Below are 25019 nucleotides of genomic sequence, written 5' to 3'. Positions count from 1 at the left end.
GCTGCCCCTGGTCTCTGAGCTGCCCCCCCCCAAAGAGAGGTGCCTCCTTATACTGCCCCACAGGGGCCTGGGAAGCACCCCCTGGCCAGCTCCAGACGCACCGTTTCCTTGGAGCATTTGTAGCCAGGGCTGCTGCAACAAACAGCTGTGCAAGCCTTTGGGAGGCAGAGACGCAAGAGGGCATCAGAGGAGGGAGGGAGGGAATGAAAGAAGGACAGAGGTCAGTGTTGCCCACAGCACCCCTGACCATCATTCAAGGCACCCCAGGGTGCCAAATCACACTGGTTGAAAACCACTGGTCTAAAGGAATATGTGGCTGAAATCACATGCAGTGGTAATGATGCCTAGCTTTGTGTCTTAGGGAAATTTCAGATCACTGTTTGCAGCATGATAGGGAGTGCTGGCTTTTGTGAAGGGGAAAGAAAGCCCTACTGTGTTTGAATAAGCCCTTCTGCATGCCTGAAGGTGCTTGTTGGGTTGTAGCACTTACATTTGTAAATTCTATAATACAGAAATAAGAATATTGTGCCTATGGATAAATAGCTAGTTCCTCCAAATTTTTAATGCCTTTTCACACTAACATAGGAAGCTTTCCCAGGGGAGTTGTCTCATGAGAATGGACAAAGGCTTTGTACTGTGATTTCTGGAACAAATGAGTTTCTTCCACATTATGGTGCAAATAAACCTCACAAGAACTCCGTGAGGTAGGCAAAGCTGAGAGAGGGTGACTTGCCCAATATCAGCCAATGAGCTTCATGGCAAAGCAGGGATGCGCACCCAAGCATTAACGGTCCTGACTCCAATGCTGTAGTTGCTATGCAAACATGACTCACTGGACAGACCATTTTTGTGCTGTTATGTGAACATAAAATAATAAACACATATTACATTTGTTTGAAGGGATTTTTACACCAGAGCAGCATTTGCGGTTTTTGGAATTCTACAAGAAGCTTTGCACACTGGGATTAGAGCAGGAAAATGGACACAATGACAACCAGGTGCAACTCCAAACGCTAGAACAGGAAAAGAAGTACATCTCAGTGAGGAAGAACTGTGCTTACAATTTACCAGTGAGTGGGCTACTATTTTACTTAAAAATCCATTTATATTATGTGCATAATGTGTCTGTAATTCATATAAATTAGTTTAATAGTAATAATGAAGTTGGTAAATCTTCTGGCTTTAAAGAGGTGGAATGTCCCCACCTCCAGGATGCTTTCCCCAAACTAGAAAGTGTACTATAAACAGTGGTTTTTTTCTGGGGGGGACACAGGGGTACACATACCCCTAAACATTTTGTGAATCTTTGTACTTTGGTCCATTTACTGTATTTATTTCCCCCAATTTGAACAAAAAAATGGTGTTTTTCTTGAGTCAAAATAAGAGTACCTCTAAACATTTTTTAAGAAAAAAAGCAGTGACTATAAGGCTAGCAGGGCGACATCCCTTGCTGTTACACTGGCAGCGGCAGAGGATGGTGGAACAGGCACTACCACTTGCCTGCTCTCTTGGGATCTGCAACAAAATGTTGCAGTATAAAGTGCTTCTGTTCAGGTTCCAGCTGCTCCATTCCATTTCCCCCCCCCCCATCCTCTATTCCCTTTCTCCTAAATGTCAGTCAGCATTATGTGGCCACAGCATACTGCCCCCACCCCCAGTTTGTTTGGTTTTAATATAAAATTGTTGTTGTTGTTTTAAAAGAACACCTTGCAAACCTTGGGATTCCACACAGCCCAGTGTGATGCTGCTTTCTTATATTTTGATTGTTCCATTTTGGCTACATAAGGGTAGGCATTTGGAGAAGGAGTCCACTCTTTGCGGTTATAATATGTTCCTGTCCACATTAAATGTTACATCATTTCTATTCCTAGGCCATGATGGTTTTCGTGGATCCCAAAAATTTCAGTTTGGAACTGTACTCAACATTCTTCTGTCTTTGTCATGACCCTGAAGTCCTAGTCAGGCACACGATGGCTATTGGCTTCTATGAAGTAAGTCAAGGAATACTCCTTGGATTAATTTCAGCAACTGTTCATTGTATACAATCTCGATGATATGTTCATCTTTAATATACAGTATTAGTGTATGCTAACCTCCCTAATTGAAAGCAGTGCAACTTATAACTTACTAACTTCGGATTCTTACTAGTTTATGGTTGTTTCATATGACTGCATTGAGGTGTCTTTTATGTATAATACATATAATACGATATAACAGAAATCCATGTATACTTTTTCCATTACAAACAAATAAAGTGCATGAGGCTATGAGCAGGTCATTTTCAACACAAATTGTGTTATTAGGAGTCTTGATTTTTCCAGTTGTTTATGTGCGAAATATTTCTTGCTGAAGCAAGTTTGAGTTCACAGGAAGTAAAGGGCAACGGATTAATAAAGCTATTGTAGTCAAGATTTTTAAACACAAATATAAAACTCCTTCATTTTATTTAATGGTGGCTACTGAGTCTTGTGTGTGTTTTATGTGTTTAATATGTCTGGATAACCAATGTTTTATGCATTGTTTTTTATGGTTTTTATTGTTTAAATTATGCCAATAAAGGCTGAATGAACAAATAAAGCTATTGGCTGTATTCATTCTTCCCCTCCTCCCCCCCTCCATGTACCCCACACCCCCAAATTTGCTCTAGGGGTTACCCCAACCCCTCCAAGCAAATCAGGAGTGGAATGCAGAGAGGCATGTGGGGGATGTGAGGGAAGGGAAGTTTCTGTTCCTCTTGCACGATGCTTTAATTAATTTGGGCCAAAGGAGAGTTCTATTTCCTTGTCAACAGACAGAAACAGTACAATGACTGGGGAAAGAGGGAATCGAAACAGAAGGGAATTAGATACAGATATGAGAGGAGGTGGGAGTGGTGTACTTGGCAATGCTTCTGCATAACTTATGTCGGACTGTAAGACCTGGCATTTTAATTGGCTGTTGCTGTAGAATAATTTTATGTACTCATTTGAAGCACTTTTCATATGAATGAAAAATTACTTATTAGACTTTAAAAATACATATCTTTGGTGCCTTGTGTTAATTACCACCTTGGATTACATCAGCTGTCCTGTACCATAGTAATCTACATATTTCTGCTACTGGATATATTTTAAATACCGTATTTTTCTCTCCATAACACTCACTTTTTTTTCTCCTAGAAAGTAAGGGGAAATGTCTGTGCGTGTTATGGAGTGAATGCCTACGGATGGCGGGGGGGGGGGATCTGCTGCAGTCGTGAGCAGAGGATCCATGGTTCCCCTTCCTTCCCTCCTCCGTGGCTCGCTTTGAAACAGCAAAGCGGGAGAGGAGCCGCTTACACAGGTGTAAGCGGCTCCTGTCTGGTTGGCTGCTTTAAAGCAACCGTGCTCTCTGTCCCTCTCTCCTCCCCACTTAGCTCGCTAAATAGCAGCAAAGCTTTTTAGCGAGCTGAGCTGGGGAGGAGGGAGAGAAGCAGAGCCTGCTTGTTTTAAAGGAGCAAAGCGGAAGCGCAGAGGAGCCGCTTACACAAGTGTAAGCAGCTCCGGTCCTGTTGGCTCCTTTAAATCAACCGTGCTCTCTGTCCCTCTCTCCTCCCCACTTAGCTCGCTAAATAGCAGCAAAGCTTTTCAGCTAGCCGAGCCGGAGAGGAGGGAGAGAAGCAGAGCCTGCTTGTTTTAAAGGAGCAAAGTGGGAGAGGAGAGGAGCCTTCTTCCCTTATACCCCTCTCCTGCATTATTAGCAGCATCCTTCTCACACACCCCATGTGTGTTCCTTCTCCCCTTAAACCCCTCTCCTGCATTATTAGCAGCATCCTTCTCCACACACCCCATGCGTGCTCCTTGTCCCCTGAGTGCTTTTCCTTCCCTCCCCACTTAAAACGTGGTTACAAAGCACGGATCCACATGGATCCTCAGGATTTTTGCATTGGGCTACCCCAAACTCACCATCAGATCACATGTCTGTGGCCACAGCATGAACCATAAAAATCATACATCCACTGTTTCGTTTAGAATATTGTTTTCCTTGTTTTCCTCCTCTAAAAACTACGTGCGTGTTATGGTCAGGTGCGTGTTATAGAGCGAAAAATACGGGTATATAGTATTCTGCAGATGACTACAGTTCCCTCTTTCTGTTCTGATAGTAAACAATCATAGCTCTTAACAAGTATGTTTCATCCAGAGAGCTAGATAATTTCTTCCCTATTGTTTTGACATCCTCATAAGAAAAAGTAATCAACCAATCCAGTTTATAGAATCTATCAAATGATGACAATTCATTAATACATATTTTTTATTTTTAAAGTTTCCATTATATTTCCTAACCAAGAAGCTACTTGTGATTCAGTCCAGTCAGTGTCACCATTCCATGGACCTGTGTGGGATGGTGGAAAAATATGGGGTGGTTTTCAACTATATTTTACTCAAAGTAAATGTACTCATTAATTTCAGTGGGTCAGCTCTGAGTAAAACCTAGCTGAATGCAACCCATGGTTTCTGTTGGGAATGAGGAAAAAGTGAGGGAACTGTGTTTAGTACAGTAGTATATGTAACCAACTAGGAGTAGATCAGCTATATTATTTTAAGTTAATCAGAATTATGTGGCAGAAGGCTAAAATGTTTGGCTGTGTCAAAATATTGGATATTTGAAATGTAAAAAGAAGCAAAATGTCATCTCAGTACCCAAGGGCACAATTTGAAAGTGTGCTGTTGCCAGGATGTTTATTTTCTGTGCTACTGTGTGATGCCACACTGCTTAGTAGTGAAAAAAGGACATGACCTCAACTCTCTTAAGTATGATTGTTGGTATTAGAGATCTAGTCTACATCCTTGTTTCCTTTTGGCTATTCAGACCTTGTTGAAAAATAAATAAGACCAGATTAAGAAGGCTAATGTCCCTGTTTTGTTGGTTCTGTATTTTTCAGGTTGCTAAGCTTTTAAATACTGATGTGTATGTAATACATAAAGAACTGGTAGCCCTATTACAGGATGAGTCATTAGAGGTAATAATAACCTATTTGTTGCTTACGTTAAGATCATTTACAATTATCCTAAATGACACTATAACAAAACTAAGTAAGAAAGGCTTGGTGGAATGAATCATTTCTGCTTGTTGCATGGTCTAGTCATAAAGAACATGATAAGTGTTTAGTAAAGATTTATTTGAAAGTGATGACTGAACTCTTTTCACTTAAGCCCATATGTCATCTTCCCCAGAGAGGTTAAAAAAATGTGGAGCCAAATGGACTAATGTACAGTAAACACAGATGTGCCCTTCAAACAGTACTGATTCGTGGACTAACATTAAACCAGAGTAGGGTCAATCTTGGATTAACTATCCTTCAATACCTTTGTAGAATACTTGGGCTTGATCAAGTCATCACTTATCAGCAGATGATGGCACAAAGCAGGGAGAGACTACTGATATTTTATAGGCTAGGTTAAAAAATCATATTCAGGAGTCATCAGTGATAATTCTCTACTTAACACTAATAACAACTCATTTTGCAATGAAGTGTTTAGTTGTGTCACAAAATTTATGTTGCTAAATCAAAATGCATGAAGTCAGACTGTAGAATATACCATATTTTCCCGTGTATAGGACTAGGTTTTTTCCTAAAAATAATGTCAAAAATTTGGGGGTGTCTTCTACTGTATACAGATACATCTCCCTCCATTTTCTTAAATTGGAGTCCCCCAAAATAGGGGGCGTCTTATACATGGGGGTGTCTTATAGACGGAAAAATACAGTAAGTTATAAGAAGAAAAAATGAGCAGATTGAAGCATGTTCAGATTAGAAAAGAATTGTTCGATAGCTATGTTGATGGTTTCTCAGTATTTTAATACATGCTGGAAAGAAGAGGAATCGTGGAATTGGAGCGGGTTTAGGCCTCTGTCTAACCAATGCTTGATGCAGGAAATTCAGAGATAGACAGATAGCTATCTAGTCTCTGCTTGAAGACCCCCAGAGAGGGTCTGCTTACTACTTTCCTAAGTAATTGGTTGCATTGTAAAACTGTTATTTCGGTTCAGAAGTTTTTCTTAATTTTCAGCCAACTTAATCATCTTGTGACTTAAGCACATTAGACCTGGTTCTGCAACAGTGAACAAGGTTTTGCTCCCTCCCATGTGACAGGCTTTCAGATATTTGCTCTTTTTTGTAAGTTCTGGGAGACAGAAGATGTTTTAGCACCACATGAGCATACCGTTGCTGACTGGATAGGCATCTCTGTTGATGTTAACAGCCTTCATCTGCGCCACAGCCAACTAACTGTCCAGTCAGTGAGTGTAGACTTTTATAGTGTCTTACCTTCACCAGTGCCTCCTGGCTCCTACAGATAAGGGTGGGAATTTTCCTTTCCCCTTCAATTCCCCACACAGCAGCAGCTGTAGTCCTGTGGAGAAGACTAAAATGAAAACTAGAGAGATGTAACGTGAATGATGTCTTTGTCACATAAATGTCAGCGACTCATCTTTTCTTTAACTAGGTGTTAGATGCATTAATAGGCTACCTTCCTGAAATTCTTGAACTATTGTCTACTGGAGGAGAAAACATTGGAACAGAGAGCAAGGTAAGGTGGCAGAATCCTGTTCTGAACATCGGAAGTGTTTCCCAATTGCCGCTTTGAGGCAACTGACTACCAGCTTGTAGCACAAGGCAACCAAGATAACTACTTCTGCTGCTTGGTAGACATGGCCCAAGTATCAAACTCACACAACCTAAGCTATTTCTGGAGCTGACATTGAGGATTTGGTTGGGATCCAAAGAGTCCATGTGCATATGCAAAGCACTTGTGTGCACACTGGGTGGGAGTCCGGGTCCTCCTTTTCAGCTGTAGCCCCCTGTTCTGTCGCTCTAGGGAGAATTCAACTGGGGGTGGGGGAGAACCACAGTGAATGTCCAGAAGACCACGTATGGCAGAGTAAGTAGACTGTGTGCATTTGAAAGATGGCAGTTTGTTGTTCAGTGATATAATTTGCATTTCTTCTCCTATCCCCTGGATCCTTGCCATTCTTTAGTTACTGAATTTCCCAGAGTTGATCCCAGCGCTAACAAGAGCGGAGCAGAGAGCAGCAACCTCTTTGAAATGGAGGACTCATGAGAAGCTACTACAAAAATATGCCTGCCTGCCTCATGTCATCTCAAGTGATCAAATTTATTATCGCTTTTTGCATAGAATGTTGAGCATCATTATGACAAACGTGAGTTCCCTGTGATCTCTCTCTCTCTCTTGCTTCCTTGTACTTCCTTCTGAAATATTATAGGAGGCATGGGCATATCCGGGGGGGGCAGTTGCCCCCCTAAACCAAGTAAAAAAACAAAAATACTTAACAAAATTGAAATGATCTCTGAGGTCACCTAGGTGATGTTGTGGTGCATTCTAACGATGCAACTGGCTTCCGAAATGGGAAGGGCAAAAGCAAGCTTAGAGAGCAGCCCTGCTCAGAGAGGGCTGATATATAATTTTATGGTATTACTCCAAAAAGTAGTGGTGTTATGAGCCATCAAACCTCAGAAATACACGTTTTCCAAAAGGTTTCTGCAATTTTGGCCACTAGTGTAGTTGTATGGGGTGGGATGAGCAGAGATTAAATTGTGCTCAGTTTGCCTTCACACTACTGTCCACTGCTGGGAATGGGTGTGCAGCCAATGCAGAAGTTAACAATGCCCAAGCACCCATTAGATGTGTCAGGAGTGATGTCAGTGGGTGGGCATGATTTGGGGGAAATGGCCTTGCAGACAAACTTGGCAAGTTGATTCCACCCTGCTGGCACTATCTGTCAGGTGCAGTGGTGGATCTTTTGCTCTCCTGCTCTCTGAGTAGGGCTGCTATCTAATCTGAAGTTAACCCCACTGAGTTCAATGGGTCTTATCCCCAGGTAATTGGATGTAGGATTTCAACCTTAAACAGTAAACGACATGGCAGTATGAAATGCCAGGTAGTGGAAAAACATTTGTTAGCAGTGTGAAGCATGAGAACTTTATTTTGTTTTGTTTTAATGTTCTTCATTACTATTAAGTATATTTTGTCACTGAAGTATTCAGCAGGTAGCATAACTTCTGAAAATTAAAAGTAAAGTGGAATGTGGTCAAAACTCTACTACTTGTGCTGAGACAGCAAAAAGAGAAAGAGCTCTGTTTGAAGCCTCCCAGAGGGTTTACACCTCTATTCTAAATCCACTCATTTGGAAAGCCAGCTTCTTGTATGTTTTGGATGAAGACCTCAAAGGCATCTGTCTTAATCTATTGATTGCTGCAAAGTTAGCGGTTCAGAAGCACATGGGGTTTGCCTAACGCCAAAGCCTACTCCATTCACTTCAGTGGATTGGGAAGATTGACGTCTGCATTTAAACAAAAGTGTTTCCCTCCCCCCATTTCCTGACTCATGTGTTCATGAGGGAAATAAAAACTTGCACTGACTTCACACATTTCCCTGCTCCCCTCCCTGCCCAATTGTCTCCCCATAGGAATAATGTCACATTATGAACGCTCTTGGCATATGTTATGTGCAAAAATAAGCAAAATAAAATAAGCTGTAAAATGCAATATATTCAGTAAGAAACCAATCAATTGGGAACGATTTTGAGAATTTACTACCCGCTATCACACAAACATTTGAAATTGCTTCATTTTTTAGATTCAAGTTTTAAGGATTAGACTTTGGGGAGTAGTGGCAAATTCAATTTAAGTGCATTTCAGATTTCTTAAGTACCAATTCTTCAGTTGCTTCTACTCTCTCCCTTCACCCCCCCCTCCATACCATTAGCCATTAATTATCCTTAATGCTCTTCAATCAATGTGAATGCAATCAATCAACAATGTGAAAACAATCTGAATACTTACAGAGACTGTAGGATTAAATGTATTTCCTTTCTTTCTTGAAGAATGTTTTACCTGTCCAAAAAGCAGCTGCTCGAACCCTGTGTGTATATTTACGTTACAATCGCAAACAAGAACAGAGGCATGAAGTCATCCAGAAACTGATTGAGCGTAAGTCCTGATTTTCTCTTTGTTTTGAGGACAGCAGTGTAATTTGGGAAAAGGGGTGGCAACTGTGTGTAGAGTTGTACAACAGGGGAAGATTCCTATCTTTACAGTGCAGCAAACATTTTACAATCTTAAGGTCCCAGGTTCAGTCATATCTTCAGTTAAAGCAGGGATGAGGAACCTGTGGCCCTAGACATTGTTGTACAGCTTCCACCATCCCTCAGCAGTGGCCCATGCAGGTTGGGACTGTTAGGAGTTGAGTCTAATAAGCTCTGGAGGGCTTCAGGTTCCCCATCTCTGAGCTAAAGGTGTGAAAGAGCCAGTGTAACATAATGGACAGAGTGTTGGACTGGGACTTGACAGAGCAGGGTTCGAAACCCCATTCAGCCATGAAGCTCCCTGAGTGACCTTGGGCCAGTCACCATATCTTAGCCTAACCTACCTCATTACAGGGTTGCTATGAAATAAAATAGGGAGGGGGAAAACCATGTGCAGAATCCTTGGAAGTTATGTAAAGGTAATAAATAAAGTAAAATAAATGAAGGATCTCAGTTTAGCAAGTCCTTATGGAACCCCTGCCAATTGGAATAGAAATGGACCAGTGGTCTGACACCATGGTGGTGTAACATGTTCAGACACTTCAACACAGTTATATTGGTATCAGAGTAACCAGAGACTCCATTTTCAAAGTGCTGCATTTTAAAGTTTCTGAAAACTATCTAATCTACATCTATATATCTATACAGTGGTACCTCAGGTTAAGTACTTAATTCGTTCTGGAGGTCTGTACTTAACCTGAAACTGTTCTTAACCTGAAGCACCACTTTAGCTAATGGGGCCTCCTGCTGCCGTGCTGCCGGAGCACAATTTCTGTTCTCATCCTGAAGCAAAGTTCTTAACCCGAGGTAATATTTCTGGGTTAGCAGAGTCTGTAACCTGAAGCGTATGTATCCCGAGGTCCCACTGTATCTATAAATTTAGAGGTTTTAAATAATGTAATAATGGCTGACAAACACTGACTTTCTGTTCTGCACTTGTAGGCCTACCAAAAGAATACGCAAAGGATGAGAAACAGTTGATTAATTTAAATGTTCATACTTCAAACTTTCTTAGGCAATAGCATCAAATATATCTTGGTTTCCAATTCAGGCATTAATTATTCCCATGGGAAACTGCATTTTTCTGGTGGTCAAATCAAATTGAGAAAATAAATTGGTCCAGTGTAGATGAAACTGTAGTTATGGTGTGGTCATGGGACCCGTCTGCCTTCGTTGCTCCCTAACATGAATTTCCTCCACTTCTTTCCCTTGTCAGCTTTAACCCTGTACCATGGTACCAATGTCAACCATGGTTAGTGTTAACCATGGCAAGCTTCTCTAACTAAGATTGAAAACCAACCTGGCTTGAAGCTGTTTTGCTGACCCACCTTAAGTGGGAGGCTGGCTGTTGGTACAATGTAATGCTAAACTCTGGTGGATTTCATGCTAGAGAACCGGAAGAAGGGGGGGGGAGGGAACCCATGGTCATCTCTTGATCTTTCAGCTTTGTTTTAAAGATTAACAGTGTTCTGTCTTGACAGGACTTAGACTAATCTTTTCACATTATTGAAAATGACATAAAACATTTTCCAGGATCAGTTTGTATTGAGCTCATTCCATTAAATTAACTTTGAGATTATATATTGCATTTCTATGCATTTCTTGTGCAGTAAAACAAAATGAAAATCTACATATGGTGATTGTCAGTTTCTTTTAATCATTTTTTTCCAGAGTTGGGCCAAGGAAAAAGCTACTGGAACAGATTGCGTTTCTTAGATACCTGTGAATTCATCATAGAACTCTTTTCCAAATCTTTTTTCTGTGAATACTTCTTTCTCCCAGTGCTTGAGCTTACACATGATCCAGTTGCAAACGTGAGGTACTGCACAAGTTGTGTTAAAAAAATCTATGTGGCTTGGTCAAGATGTTTTATATTGATGTTGTCTAGAGTGGGTTGGCAATTTGCTTGGGAAGCCTTGCATTCATTTCTTGAGTAAGAATTCACCTCTACACCACCTTGTTCGTTACCCAGTATTATCTCAGTATTAATGCTGCAATATATTATACTGTTGTGTAACAGTGGCATGGCAGTCCTCAGAAGAGGTTATCTATTCTGAGTTGAGTCCTTAGCCTTTTGAAGTCTGAAGCTAACATTTCTCCTGATTTAAGCAGGTTTGATATTGGCTGTTTGACAAATTCTGTATTAAGCAGCACAGAAATTAAAATATATAATAGGCATGATGTTGCCCAGAGGCATATGGAGGAGAGAAGGAAATATGAGGAGAGAGGTGTGAAAAATGTTTACAAGGAAGAAGCTGAAGTGGTTTTCTATGTAACCTTCCAGATAATATAAAAAGGAAGCATGAGCAAAGAACTTTTTGAAGTTGAAAGGGACTCTGTAATAGACAACTTCAGACACAAAAAAGCAGGTGGAGATGAGGGCCACACTCCAGCAAGTCCCTAATGGGTGTGTAGCAGAGCTTGTCATGATTATTATGTATTCATTATATTAAATACATTTCTGACCCACCCTTCATCATAAGATCTCAGGGCTGGGTACAGTAAAAATTGCAGTCCCCCCCCCCCAATATGTAAAATACTATAACAATCAAACAAAGAACAAGTATAACTTAGAGTGCAGTACAAAGTTTAAAATTACGGAAACCACAAGGCTGCTGCAGATGCCCAGGGAAACAAATGAATCTTTCTCTGGCAGTAATAATGTTAGTGCCAAATATGTTTCCAGGAGAATGACATTCCATAGATGGAGTGTCACAGCACAGAAGACATTTTTATGTCTCACCTCATGATATACGTGTCTCAATGGTAGAATGTCAAGAGAGGCCTCCTCTCCTGATCTTGGTTCATGGGCAGACAGATACAGGGAGAGGTGTCCCTCCAGCTCTTTGGACCCCAAGTCTTTTAGGGCTTTATAGGTTACCAGCATCTCAAATTCATCCCAGAAGCATGTAGATAGCCAATGTAAATCTCCTAGAATCAGCGTCACATGATTCCAACTAACTGAACTGAACTAATACTATGGCAGCTGCATTCTGCAGTAGTTGAAGCCTCTAAGTCATCTTAAAGTACATTGCAGTAGTCCAAAAAGGAAGTTATTAGAGCAGGGATTATTGTGGTCAAGCTCTTTCTACCCAGAAACGGATGTAGCTGGTGAACCAGCTGGTTTGTTTGACTTGTGGACACATCTACACAAATTCACATACATAAAGGATAGTGTATGTTTTAAGAGTGGTTTCTTTGAAGGGAGCTTCTGCCCAAAGTGGCATGTCCCGTTGCTCCGAAATGTTCAGCAGATTGTTACTGCATTGCCTTATTTTAGCAAAGACTGCAGATTTTTACTGGTTCCTTACTATTACTTTATTGCCCTAAACTGTACACGAAAGGATAATTAAAAAGCAGGCCAGGAGAAATTGGTTGCTATTAAGTGATGGAACATTATAACTCTCCAACAGCTCATAACATTTATTGTTTAGCGTTTCTATATTGTACGGTGTCTATTGTACTGTTGAGAGGACACATAAATAGCATGGTCCTTGCCTCAGAGGCCTAAAACCTTATATAGATAGACAGGACCAAGCTAAAGAAAAGGACAGTACTTTCTGTTCCTTTGCAATCGAGAACTCAGGAATCCTTTGACCTAGAAAAGGAGAGCGTTTGAAGTGACAGGGCAGAAGAGATGCATGGTTCAAGGTGGATGCACACTTTTAAAACAAAACAAAAGAAAACAAAAGAAAATATATAGGATAGAGCAGTCTTTCTCAACTTTGGGTCCCCAGATGTTGTTGGACTACATCACCCCTGAGCTAGGAATGATGGGAGTTGTAGTCCAGCAACATCTGGGAGACCTAAGTTTGAGAGGCTGGGGAAGTGTGCTGTGCACCACAGTATTTTTCACTAAGCTGCTACCAGTCAATGTGGACAATCCTGAGCTAGATGGATCAAAGGTCTATCTTGGTATAAGGCCACTTCTTCTCGTCCTATGTACATAAACCAAAAAAGGGATACTAATAAAGGAGAGATACACTGTTTGTTTTTCTTAACCTATTGCCAGATCTTTACTTTCCTCCTATATAAATCTTGCTTTTCCCTCTGTAGAATGAAGCTTTGTTATTTATTGCCAAAAGTGAAGTCTACTCTCAAGGTTCCCACAGATAAGCATTTACTGCAGCAGCTAGAACTGTGTGTAAGAAAACTTCTGTGTGAGGAGAAAGACAAAGATGTTCTGAGCATTGTTAAAAAAGTATGTGGGGTGGTTTCTTCTTTTACTCATCCAGTATTTTTTTCATGTTGCAAGTGCATTTTAGTAATTTCCTGGGGTTATATCAACTGCTAGTCACACACAGAGTAAACCCACTGGGTTGTGCTTAACTAAGTCCTACTTAGAGTAGACCCATTGAAATTAATAGGCCTTAGTCATGACCATTAACTTCATTGGTTTTACTCTGAGTAGGACTAGTGTTGAATACCAGCCATGAAATATAATGAACATTACTAACTTATGCCCATTAGTTTCAATGTATCTACTCAGTATAATTTAGTTGGACACAACCCTTGGTCATTCAGTGATTGCTAATGTCTTACTTCTTAAAATTCTGTTTATATAGTGTAGTGGGAAGATTCTGAATATGTTTTACCAATTTGCAAAAGTGTGAACTGTGATTTAGTGCCTGTATCTAGAGCTGAGACAGTAAAAGACAGTAAATTTCACAATTGTTAGAAATAATTTTCAGTTGTGTTCATCTAGATTTCAGTAGATCGGAGAATGCTAATGATGACAGAACACTAGCTGGGCTTCCTTACTATAATGTCTTACTGTTCTACTCTAATAATGTAAAATGTCTGCACACGAAAAACTTTAGTGAGACTCTAACCCATGTTGCTAGTTAGTTCCTTTTCTTTTTTCAATACCTATACCCATATTTAAGTGGAAATCTCTCTGGAAAATCCCACAAATATTTCAAGACTCAGTGTCAGGAGATCAAACTGGCTTTTTAAACAAAACATTAAAACAACCTAAAATAATAATTCAACTTTTTAAATAGATGGTGCTGGAACTGGACAGAATGGAAACCTCTTTGGATGCGGTAAGTATCTTCTAAGATGATAACCTGAAATAACAAGCTGAAACCATTGGCATGATCACTGATGGCTTGTTTGTTTTAACCTTCAAACAGTTTCAGAAGAGGTTTTATGAAAATGATCTATTGGACCAGCAAAAAGAAAGAGAGGAGCACCTACTTTTGGAAATGGTATGTTTACGATAGACATTAAGCTAACTGAGTATCATGTAGACTTTCCAATGGATCCAGAGTGAAGATTTAAAATAATTCCCTGATAAAGCAGGGCCAGGGAACAGCAATCTTAAACATTCTCCATATATGTAACCTAAGACATACTGTGTCACGGTGCTTATTTGTCTGAGAGGAGGTCCTGGTGCAGGAGGAAATGGACAGAGCCTTTAGTAGTTGCAGTCTACATATATAGATTTCAAATTACTGGCAGGAGAAAATGCCCTGTAAACTACATCAAGTTTGTGATTCTTTTAGCAGTAATAATAATATTTATATAGTATAACCTAACATTATCTCAATAACCCATACAGTAATTCTGCAAGGTAGACAGAAGCAGCTTGCTGGGATAGCGCTGCTCACTTCCTGGCAGATGGGCCCCTGTTGCTTACCAGGAGGGCGAAGTGGTGGGGAGATCAGGGTGTTGCATACGCACTGACAGAGCCAATCTGGCACTCCTAATGGTGTGTTTGCAGTGTGCCACCCTTTCTGCTGCCTTGCCCCTGTGCCTCTGTCTCCTGGTAAGCAGCAGCGGCCCACCTGCCAGAAAGCTAGCGTGGCAGCTCCGTCCTTCGCGGCAAGCAGCTTTTGAAGGTAGGCTGGCACTGCGATGCAAATAAAGGAATAGTGCCCTAGGGTATCAGATTTCTTAGTCAGTTCTAGCAGAAGAGCTTTTGCTGGGTGAAATGGAGCCCAAATGCTACGCACACCCTACTGAGGACGACACTTTGCTGCACTATTCGAACACCCTCATTTATCCTCCCTGTGGCCAGTGGTGAGGTTGCTTCACCCTGCTGCATGGCAGACCTGTCCCTGTTCATGAGCGAGGCAATATTTTATAACTGGGACATCTTGAATCCCAGTTTATATTCTTAGCCTCTGTGCTAACTGTTTTCTTGCAGTAGTCTCAAACGTTTCACCATATATGTCCAGGTCATGAGTTCAGGTTTGGGTTGCACATGAGTTCAAGTTTGGGTTGCTCAATTTTCAGCATAATTCCTATAGTCTACCTCGACATTTCAGAGAGGGAAAGCTGAGGGAAAGCGACCACACTCTGCTTTGTATAAAATATCACAACCCTGTGTGATATTACTGGAGAGGTATTTGTAATTGGGGAGGGGGGCCGCAGAGGAGAGGGACAATTTCTGGGGAGAGTGTGCTATGAGCAAATGGCTGTTTAACCAATAATAATGATAATGATAATAATAATTTATTACTTATAATTGGTGGCATTTCAGCTGCATCTTCCTCTCTTCTGAAGCTGACTGGGTTGTGGAAGCATGCCTGTCTGCAGCTTGCAGCCAACAAATTTTAGGTTTTAAGTTTCCATTACCACTGTTGTTAAATTGTTTCCATAACAGGAACAATTAGAAAAAGAGAAACAGCAAAATGAGGGCAGGTCTACCAGTATGAGCGATAAAATGTATGAAAAGAAGCGTAAGTGTTCTTTTGTTTCTTTTCCCAGAGGCTTCTTAATTTCTTTCTATGGGGAGTGGAGGATGCTGAGGTGGAGGTGGCAAGGACTATTTCTAAACTGGGTTAATGTTGCATTCACAGACACGGGGGATGGTCATATTAATCTTCTGGCTGCTACTAATTTAGTGTGAGAAATGCATGTCAAAGCATTGCACACTCTTACAACCCAACATTTAGGAAATCAATAACTTGTGTGACTGAAGTCGGCAAGTGGGGCAGATCCTGTTCTCTGCTGCTTACCAGGCAAAACCTCATTCAATACACTGGAGCAGATGGTTCCAGAGTAGCAGGGTACCAGGCTTTCTGGATCTGTGGAATCTGAAAATGTCCTTTTGGATAACTTGTTAGGTTCCTCTGACCCTGCCTCCTGTAATCTACAACCATCTAGCCTCCCTTCAATTACTAGGCCTGACTATGTTTTTGTGTTACATGTGCATTGATGCAAACTATTATTAGTGAAAGCTATGTTCCTTTCAGAAATTCTAATTTGAAGTGGGCTTGCAAACAATAGTTATAAGAGAACATGTCCTGCATAAGTAGCACAAAACCATAGTCAGTACTGGAAGAGAAGTTGGGAGGAATCGCTTTGGAAAATAGAAAAGGAAGGAATATATTTGCTCCTGATTTCAATCCAATCCAAATAACTTTACTGAACTAGCCATTGGCCATGACAAATCTGAATCAAAATTAAATACAAGCAAAACCATGGTTTTCCGGGAGCCAGCATTATATCTACACTAGGCCAATACCTTTTGCTGCATCAGCAACAAATACATTCTAGATGTAGACCCCAAACCACACTTTCCTAAGTTCTTCATGCATCAGTTTCAATGGTCAGCCCCTTAGAGCTGAAAGAAATAACATGGGGCACTTAGTCCAGTTCATGCCCTGTAGCAGGAAAAATTCATATCTAAAACATCTGCAATAGATAGTGGTCTGCTCTTCAGTATAGTCAGTTTCTGCTGTGATTGAAAGCATGGCATTGATACATTGATGGGACACGTGACAGATTTTACTCCAGGATAATGTATTATCCCATCTGCTTTCTTCTAGAGTTTCAATATGGTTGTGTGGTGTTTAAGATGTTATGACAGACTGTCATATTGTGCAGTATTTGCTTCTTCAGATAATCTGAGTGGAATGCTTAAAATGACCTTTGTTTTAGGTAGAGACAGTAAAGCATCAACAACTTTGGCCAAAACTATACCGATGTCTGTTTCCGGAAATCCGGGTGCTGCAGCAGGTAAGAAAAAACAAACAAACACCTTTCGTCTGTTTTAAAATATATGTCCACACCACAATGAACATAAGAAAACACAGGTAGAAAACCCCAAGATAGACAGCTGAGTGGGCTCCAAACTCATTGAAGTTGCCACTGCAGAGTTGAACAAAATGGTGAACGGTAGGAGCCAAGATTCAAAGGTGCTCTAAGAATGTCCCTGCAGTCTTACGCTGCCAGGAACAGGTGTCCTTGCAACCATAGCTTCTATATTCCCTGTGGCTGCCCACCCCTCTGCAGTTGTTGCTTGAACATCCTACTTGTTCTTTAGCTAACTGGACAGTTTGGGTTTCAGGCAACCTGCCTACTGGCTCTGCTTCCGCAATCTCTCTCCTTAGGTTTCATGGCCATATACCTGATACAAGTTTTTTCTGCTCATTCTCCTTCAGTTATATCAGGCCCTGTAAATTCGGGTAACTGCTTACATGTTTTGACCAAAAATCACACAAAATTATAGATAGACCTTTATGCTCAATGATGAAAACTGATTGCCAGAACTCCATCATGCTTTTCTAGGTCTCTGTTCCAATTGTTCTTTCCCTGCAGCGTGAATCCTCCTATTGTTGCCAGCAAATTATGTAATAAGCCCACAATAAATTGCGTTCGGTTTTTTTAATTGTCCCCTAGGTAAAGAAGTGAAAAAGTCAAAATTGGTTCGAAGCCAGTCTTTCAGTAGTCAAGCCTTGCACTCAAAATATGGAAACATAGACAAGTGTCCCAGGTATGTAATATTTATTTTTTCGATGTGTCTGTGACAGAGATGGCAATCCTATAGACCACTTTGGTTGTTCTTTATGGAAACATACTTACCTTTCTCTAGTTGTATACTAATAGCATGGTGTTATTCTTTAGTTGATTTCTAGAGAAATGATGGACAGTTAGGGATGGGTGGATCAGACAATTTCCATTCTGCATTAGCTTGGCTAGCAGTCTTTTCTTTCCCAATTTTTTGCAGTTTTTTAAAAAGCACATCTAAACTATTATTGCTTTATATGCATTTTTCCTAATATGCATTTTGTGTGCCTCTTGTCTGAAAAATAAGCATTTTGTACGTATGTTTGATCAAAAACCACACTGCAAAATTTGGAGAAGTGTGTAACCAATTGAAAGTTTCATTCTAATCCCCATGAAGTCACATTGATTTCTCCTCCATCTGCAAGAACAGCAATAAACTGTAATGATACAGTGGTCATTTAGCAGAACCAGTCAGGGATGAAAGTTACAGCCTGTTCTGGATGGAGTAGCACTTCTACTGACCAGGTGGGACATCTGGGGTGCTGCTGGAGTCAGTTTTACAGGACTGCCTTTGCAAAGTTTCAGTTAGTATACCATTTGCACCCTTACCTCACATGCCCTAGTTCTCAGTCGGTAGAACACAAGCCTCTTAATATGAGGGTGGTGGGTTTGAGCGCTACATTGGGGAAAATATTCCTGCATTGCAGGGGCTTGGACTACATGACTTTTGTGGTCTCTTCCAATTCTACAATTCTATGATTCTGTGTTATCTAGATGAGGTGATTGGATCATGCTCTGTGTGGGGCTGGCCTTAAAGAGTGTTCAGAAGCTTTAGCTGGTACAGAATGTGGCAGCTCGAATCACAACTGGGCCATGCCATCTTTATGGGCACAAATTGAAGGTTTTGGTCACTATGTATAAAGTCCCAAACATACCTGTTTTCTCTCATATGAGCCAGCCCACCTACCGTGTCCATCATTGGAGGACATATTCCATATCTGTCAGTTACCTGCATTCTGATGGGCTGGGATGCAGGACAGGCCCTTCTCTGTAGTGGTATCCAGGTTGGAGAATTATCTTACCTTTAAGGCCCAGCACCAGTAGCCTTAGTATTGATATTTATGGACCATTAGGATATTCTTGCACTGTTATGTCTTGCAGTTATTTTATGTCTCTGCTGTATTTTATGACCCATTAATTTGGTTCTCCCCTCCTTTAAAGCCTTTGTATTATTAACGTATTAGAGATTGTTTTAGTTTCTGATGTGAACTTCTGTGAAGATTTTTGAACTGAATGGCAGGATACAAATGTTTTACAATAAATACATAATGGAGGTCCTGGTGTCAGCCTTCATTGCTGCAAATTCACCAGGCACATTTGGGGAAAGAGGAAAGGAAAGGTGGAGGGAGGGGCTCATGAGAGAAGATTTGGTAGAAGTGCTTAGAATGGGATTTTAAATCATGCAAGTTCTTTTCCATTTGGAAAGGGAAATTATTTGTTATTTACCCGGGCCCATTCTGAAATGTGAGGGGGAGGGCCTGCCCATGACTAAGGATGGTTATGCTTTATAACATCATCACATATTTTTGTACCCCTTCAGCAAAAGTTCTTCAACAGGATATACTTCAGTATCAGCAGTAGGAAAAGGTTCTATGTTCTCCTTTTCAGGTAAGCAGCTTGGTTACTTTTTGGGGGGCGAGGGGAATGTGTTTTTTAGAATTCTTTTATTAGATTCCCCTTGTGCTCAAAGACATTTGGGGCCCATTGTCCTTAGCGCTGGCCAGACTGAAAAAAATAAACAAGCAGCAGGTCTAATATGTAGAATAAGAGAGCAAGGAGAACAGGTATTTGAGAGCCAGTGTGGTGCAGTGGTTAAGAGCGGTAGTCTCGTAATCTGGGGAACCGGGTTCGCTTCCCCGCTCCTCCACATGCAGCTGCTGGGTGACCTTGGGCTAGTCACACTTCTCTGAAGTCTCTCAGCCCCACTCACCTCACAGAGTGTTTGTTGTGGGGGAGGAAGGGAAAGGAGAATGTTAGCCGCTTTGAGACTCCTTAAAGGGAGTGAAAGGCGGGATATCAAATCCAAACTCTTCTTCTTCTTCTTCTTAAAGAAGAGTGGAAAAATTTTGTTGAGTATATTGAAAATAATTGTGCACAGTTGAAAACACAGGCAATATTAAAGTAAATTTAACAGTATAACATATATTGAAGTAATGTAAGATAGGAGAACAGAATTAGATGGCTACACTAAAATATGCAGGAATGGTGAATAAGTTAAATGAAGCTTGGAAGGGGAGGGAGGGAAGTCAAAGAATGTATGGTATAATAAAAGATAATTTGAAATGTAAATTGTTTGAAAATTCAATTAAAATTATTTTTTTAAGAAATGAAATAAATAAACAAGTACACATGATCTTTATAAACATTCTGTACAAGCAGCTAACAAAATCACAGCTCTGGTAGCAACAGCTGCACCCAGATATTGCCAATTACTGTGTTAACATTTCCTCCTTGTCTTTCAGATGATTCCTTCCGTACTCGCTCTAGCAACCCCAGTGGGACTGCTGCGTTCTCCTCGGCTTCCACCTTACCATCTTCCTCTCGTAATACAAGTAATTCAGTTGATCAGAAGAGCAACGGGAGTAAAGAAAGCCATTCGCGGAAGGTTAGCTTGTAAGTGATCGACTAAAGTTAGGGCACAATTTTAAGGCTATGCAGCCTTAAAGTGAAAGGCTAATTTTCCATCCTTGAATTTTTAGTTAGTTAGCTTTTATGATGAGAATATTCTCCATGTAGACATTTCTGCAAGTATAAAGGAGCCTAGTTATTTAAAATTACTGCGTTTACCCACAGCCTCAGGATCAGTGTGAAGCTGGTGGTTGCAGTAGATTTGCAGTTGTTGCCATGCCTATTCATTAATAGGACTGGACAAGCCAGAGCTAAGTTACATAGCAAATCAGAATTGAGCCCTCTGCTCTGGTATTTGATAATTTCTTATTGGGGAGGCTGTGCCTATTCTGTTTTTTTGAAAACTATTGCTATTTATTTCTTAAGGTTTATGTACCGCTCTTCCTCTGATGGAGCGGCAAATATGTCCATTCTAAAACAATACAATCAAAACTTCAAAAAAACAGTTTAAAATGTGCAACCTTCCTTCCTTATTTTACCTTATTTCCTAAAATTATTGTTTCCCAAAATGGCTCACATCAATAAATAAAGAGGGAGAGAGAAAGAAACAAACAGGCCCTGCCATGAGAATTGCAAACTAACTACAAATATGGTGTTCTTGTTCCCTGGATGTAAGGAGAACTAGAATTCTGGCATCCTGGCTAGCATGAGGGCTAGAATAATGTCTGCTCTGAAGAAGTTTCTAGAAATATATAAGTCTGTAAGGCATGGTAGGAGAGTTCGACACTGCTAACAGTAATTTTCTCCTACCTGGTTTTCATTTTTATGATGAGGGTATTTTCTGATGATATTTTAATGCATTTTGTGTTTGTCTTATTGGATATATATTTTATTGATGTAAACTGCTTTGGGTTTCTTCTTGTGGGGTGGGTGGGGGGAGGAAACTATAAGGTTTTTTTAAAATAAAAAATTCACCCTCCATGGACTGTAATAGATGATTGTGCTGAGAATTTGTAACAGAATTCTTAGCACCTTCACCACACTACAAATCCTGGGATTATTTGGGGAAAGTCAACATAGGTTTGTCTAGTATAGCTAAACTTTGTGTGACTGCATCTGTATGCCCCCAATATATGAATGCTGGAAGGAGGTTAAACTACCTGTAGATTTATGGATCAGAGAAATGTGAGATTCCAGAAGGCACATGTGTTCAGTGTGCACACACATGTTATTTCAGTGGCGTAGCGTGGGTTGTCAGCACCCGGGGCAAGGCAAGTAATTTGCGCCCCCTAACCCGTGGATTTGCGCCCCCTAACCCGTGGATTTGCCCTACCCCCAGATGTTGCGCCCGGTGCGGCCGGCCCCCCCTGCACCCCCCACGCTACGCCACTGTGTTATTTAATCTGGTTTTGTGGGCTATGTATTATTTCCACCTGAAAATATGAGTGTTACACACGGTTGCACCCCAACGTGTATGTGTTTTGGTACTACTTAACTCGGAGCACTGGGAATCCTCAGATATCTGAATCAGCCCTCTGCTACAGAAGGCCCATGAATTTCATTTGTAGCACATGGTAGTATGTGGAAGGGTTTCATCCAGCACGTGCCTCAAACCCACAGGAGAACACACATAGGGGAGGTATTCTTCAGGGGGGCAGGAAGGAAGCACATACAAACTCATTGCTAAATGAGTTTGCGTTAAATGAGTCATCCTAGAATAGACGGCAGCCCTGAATCATAAACATGGGGATTAACAAAAGAATCTGTTCTGCTACTATTATGCTGTTATGCTGGGCTTGGTTTTATTATCCTCTGTGTGTCTGCTCATTGTGAAGGGCTTTAGAAATTTTCTCTCAACATAATAGCTTACACTTACACTCCTACATGGCAACAGATTTGAATATATATCTGGAGAGGAATCAGGTGTCCTTACTTTGTAAGATGAATCACTGCAATATGGGTTAGGGCGAGTGTGTGCGTAATAATTTACCACATGGGCATACAGTGCTGAAATACATGGCAACATTCTAATTAATTCCAGTAATTTAACATCTGCTCCCAAAAGACAGGTATCTTTAATGAGAAGTGAGTTGTTCACATATCAGTGATTTATAATGCTTCTTTTCATGTATACTTTAAGACACATTGTTCAGTGTTGGCTGAACACAGTGTGAGCTGGGAGGACTTGACTTCTCGGCCGAGCTCTGTTGCCATCTTAAATTTAAGGAAGGTGGTTGCTTTTAGGTCATATTTTCTCACAGTTTATGGAAACAAGTCCTTGCTGAAGACAAGATAAAGTACAGGAGTGGCAAACTACTTTGCCCCATAGACTGGGTCTGATCCCCCCCACCCCCCACATTTGTTTTTGGCCCCAAGACCACCATCCAATTTGGTCTGCAGCCTGGCAGTGGAATCTGTGGATAGAGCTGTGTGAAAAAATAGAGGTCTGAGCTGCACATCACCCCCTGGACCACCTCTGAGGAAGAACCCTCCTTCCCTCTCTTCTTGAAGCACCCCTCCCTCAACTGAAGCAGAGCAGAAAAGGAGGGAGGACTTTAGCATGCTTTAACATTTCCTGAGTCCTTATCACTTGGTAGACATAAGTACAGCCCTGAGTGCCCTTTCCTGTTTCTGATCTGCTCTGATCAGCGTAGAACTACAATGATTTTGTCAATCATTGATTTGTCAAACAGTGAGGATAGAAAGAGAAAGGGGCGAAATTTCTCACCATAGCAAAGCCAGAGAGCAGGGCCAAAGTGTGCTGGGTGATCAAATCAACTCCTCTCCAGATTGATCAAGGAGTGGGTGATTTCCATCTATGATGGCAGTGGCATGGGTGGAAAGATTTCAATAACTCTTTTCAGCCCCCGACATACAAATGCAAATCATTCCTCCTCAGTCCTCAGATCAATCATCTGAAGAGCAGAAGGTGACAATAAGCCCTCTCCTTCCCTGATCAACACAGATCAGATGAGGAAGGCAGAGGTGTGTGGGTGTGGGTGTGTGCATGCCTCCAATATGTGGTTTATGGCTAAGATCAAGTGAGCTAATGGTTAGACTTGGTTGTGCCCAGTGGAGTTGTTGACTTTCCCCCCTCACTGAACAAAAGAGACACAGACCTATGCTTTGCAACAAAGAGTATTTACGAAAACCCCAGTTTCCAAAGCAGTTTCATGCATGCTATGATGTGCTACTTCCCCCCAGCTGTGCAGAACTAGAAGTGCAGTTCTTTGGATCCCAGCCAAAGAGTTTAGAAAGTCAGTCTTAGTCCGCTGCCAAGGCATCAGCCTCTAGCTGGGAGAAACAAAGATGTAATAGCCGGTTAGCCACTTGAAATGGCCCTTCCAGATGACACTGAACATATGCACAGGGAGGTGGGGAACAGAACATTCTTATCCCTCACCACTGCCATGCCATAGTTCCCACCGTAGACTGTATGTTGTATTCAGGGATTCCTAATGGGTTTTTATGCTCTGTGGCTCCTCTTTTGAATCAGGAGGAAATGTATTGCCAAGGCACAGTTTGACTAGGAGCCCCATATGGACCAGTGTGAAATTTAGAAGCAGATCGCATCCTGCCTACTTTGAACTGTTGATCAGTTTTTAAAAACTGATGAGAAATAATACTGTGATAGCTCATATTTCTAATAAAATACTCTGCTTTAATAGATTTAGTCCTCTCTAAATTGTTGCCTCAGTTGAGGCCCCAATATGTGCCTTTGTTTAGCAAATGCGAGTTTCCACGCTCATTTCAAAGTATGGAATGGTGGAATCAATACCAAAGAATGCATTCATTGATTGATTCTCTGCATAGAAACAGATGTGCAAGTTCTTTTACGTGAGGGAGAATTCCATCTGCATTTGGGAAGCCAGACTTCTGAACACCAAAGCCTTTATGGTGGCCAAGGTGACGTTGGAGGGATGCAGGAATGGCACACGGAGACACCAAAGTTGAGGCACAGATATCATAACTTGTTCTAGTTAAGGGAGGAGAATGGCTTTGGGTTTTTACCTTGCAATAAATGTGTTGAGGATCACAAAGTCCATAGGAAAGAATTTTTAAAATATGGCTGTACTAAGTCAATATTTTTTTCCATTGATATACTTAAAAGCAGTGAGGTTCAGCAGTTCTGCTTTATTCTATTCCCATCTGACTTGTGTGATTTTGGTTCTTTTGTTTTTGCCTGAAGGAAAAACAGGAAGTCAAACTCCTAGAGCTGGTGAAAAAAAGGATGCACACCAAAGACCACTGGAGGCAACGTGGATGAAGGATTGGCAGGAGTTGGAGTAAAATCTTGAACAATAAGGACCAGAGAGGAGAGACTGACTACATCTCACAATGTTAACATCTTCTGTCAGTTAAATAAATTCCTATGTTGTAAAATATCTTCATAGAAATAATGTAATATGTGCAGAATTCCAATGTTGTAAGTGAAGTGTTTAATTCAATGTTACTTTAGCAATGTGCTTAAAAACTGCTGCAGCTAAAGAGACAGGGTTTTACCTCCCCTTCCTCCCTCTCAATTATGCCTTTTAATAGTTCAGGTTCTTCAAATTGGAATACAAGTGCCCCCTACTTTAAAATATACT

General features: G+C 41.0%; 1 protein-coding gene across 2 annotated transcripts in view; it reads left to right on the top strand.

Moving 5' to 3' along the window:
* The window catches only part of PPP4R4 (protein phosphatase 4 regulatory subunit 4), an 85032-nt gene extending 60217 nt beyond the window's left edge, over nucleotides 1-24815 (top strand). Inside the window, exons 10-25 of one of the 2 annotated variants that reach the window (XM_081859671.1) lie at nucleotides 901-1070; nucleotides 1872-1991; nucleotides 4901-4978; nucleotides 6465-6548; nucleotides 6997-7179; nucleotides 8863-8968; nucleotides 10735-10882; nucleotides 13120-13264; nucleotides 14067-14108; nucleotides 14199-14273; nucleotides 15674-15749; nucleotides 16954-17031; nucleotides 17695-17788; nucleotides 19403-19470; nucleotides 20325-20467; nucleotides 24620-24815. In XM_081859671.1, coding sequence (XP_081715797.1) covers nucleotides 901-1070; nucleotides 1872-1991; nucleotides 4901-4978; nucleotides 6465-6548; nucleotides 6997-7179; nucleotides 8863-8968; nucleotides 10735-10882; nucleotides 13120-13264; nucleotides 14067-14108; nucleotides 14199-14273; nucleotides 15674-15749; nucleotides 16954-17031; nucleotides 17695-17788; nucleotides 19403-19470; nucleotides 20325-20467; nucleotides 24620-24697 — 1688 coding nt within the window. In that variant the 3' untranslated portion in view covers nucleotides 24698-24815. Of the gene's footprint in view, nucleotides 1-900; nucleotides 1071-1871; nucleotides 1992-4900; nucleotides 4979-6464; nucleotides 6549-6996; nucleotides 7180-8862; nucleotides 8969-10734; nucleotides 10883-13119; nucleotides 13265-14066; nucleotides 14109-14198; nucleotides 14274-15673; nucleotides 15750-16953; nucleotides 17032-17694; nucleotides 17789-19402; nucleotides 19471-20324; nucleotides 20476-24619 lie in introns of both variants that reach the window. The other variant, XM_081859672.1, reaches the window with a different exon arrangement.
* The last annotated feature ends 204 nt before the right edge of the window (nucleotides 24816-25019 follow it).

Source organism: Podarcis erhardii (assembly GCF_964252035.2).
Source record: "Podarcis erhardii genome assembly, chromosome: 1".
Taxonomy (NCBI): Eukaryota; Metazoa; Chordata; class Lepidosauria; order Squamata; family Lacertidae; genus Podarcis; species Podarcis erhardii.
Note: the sequence above shows the minus strand (reverse complement) of the source record. Positions and strands in the feature narration are given on the sequence as shown.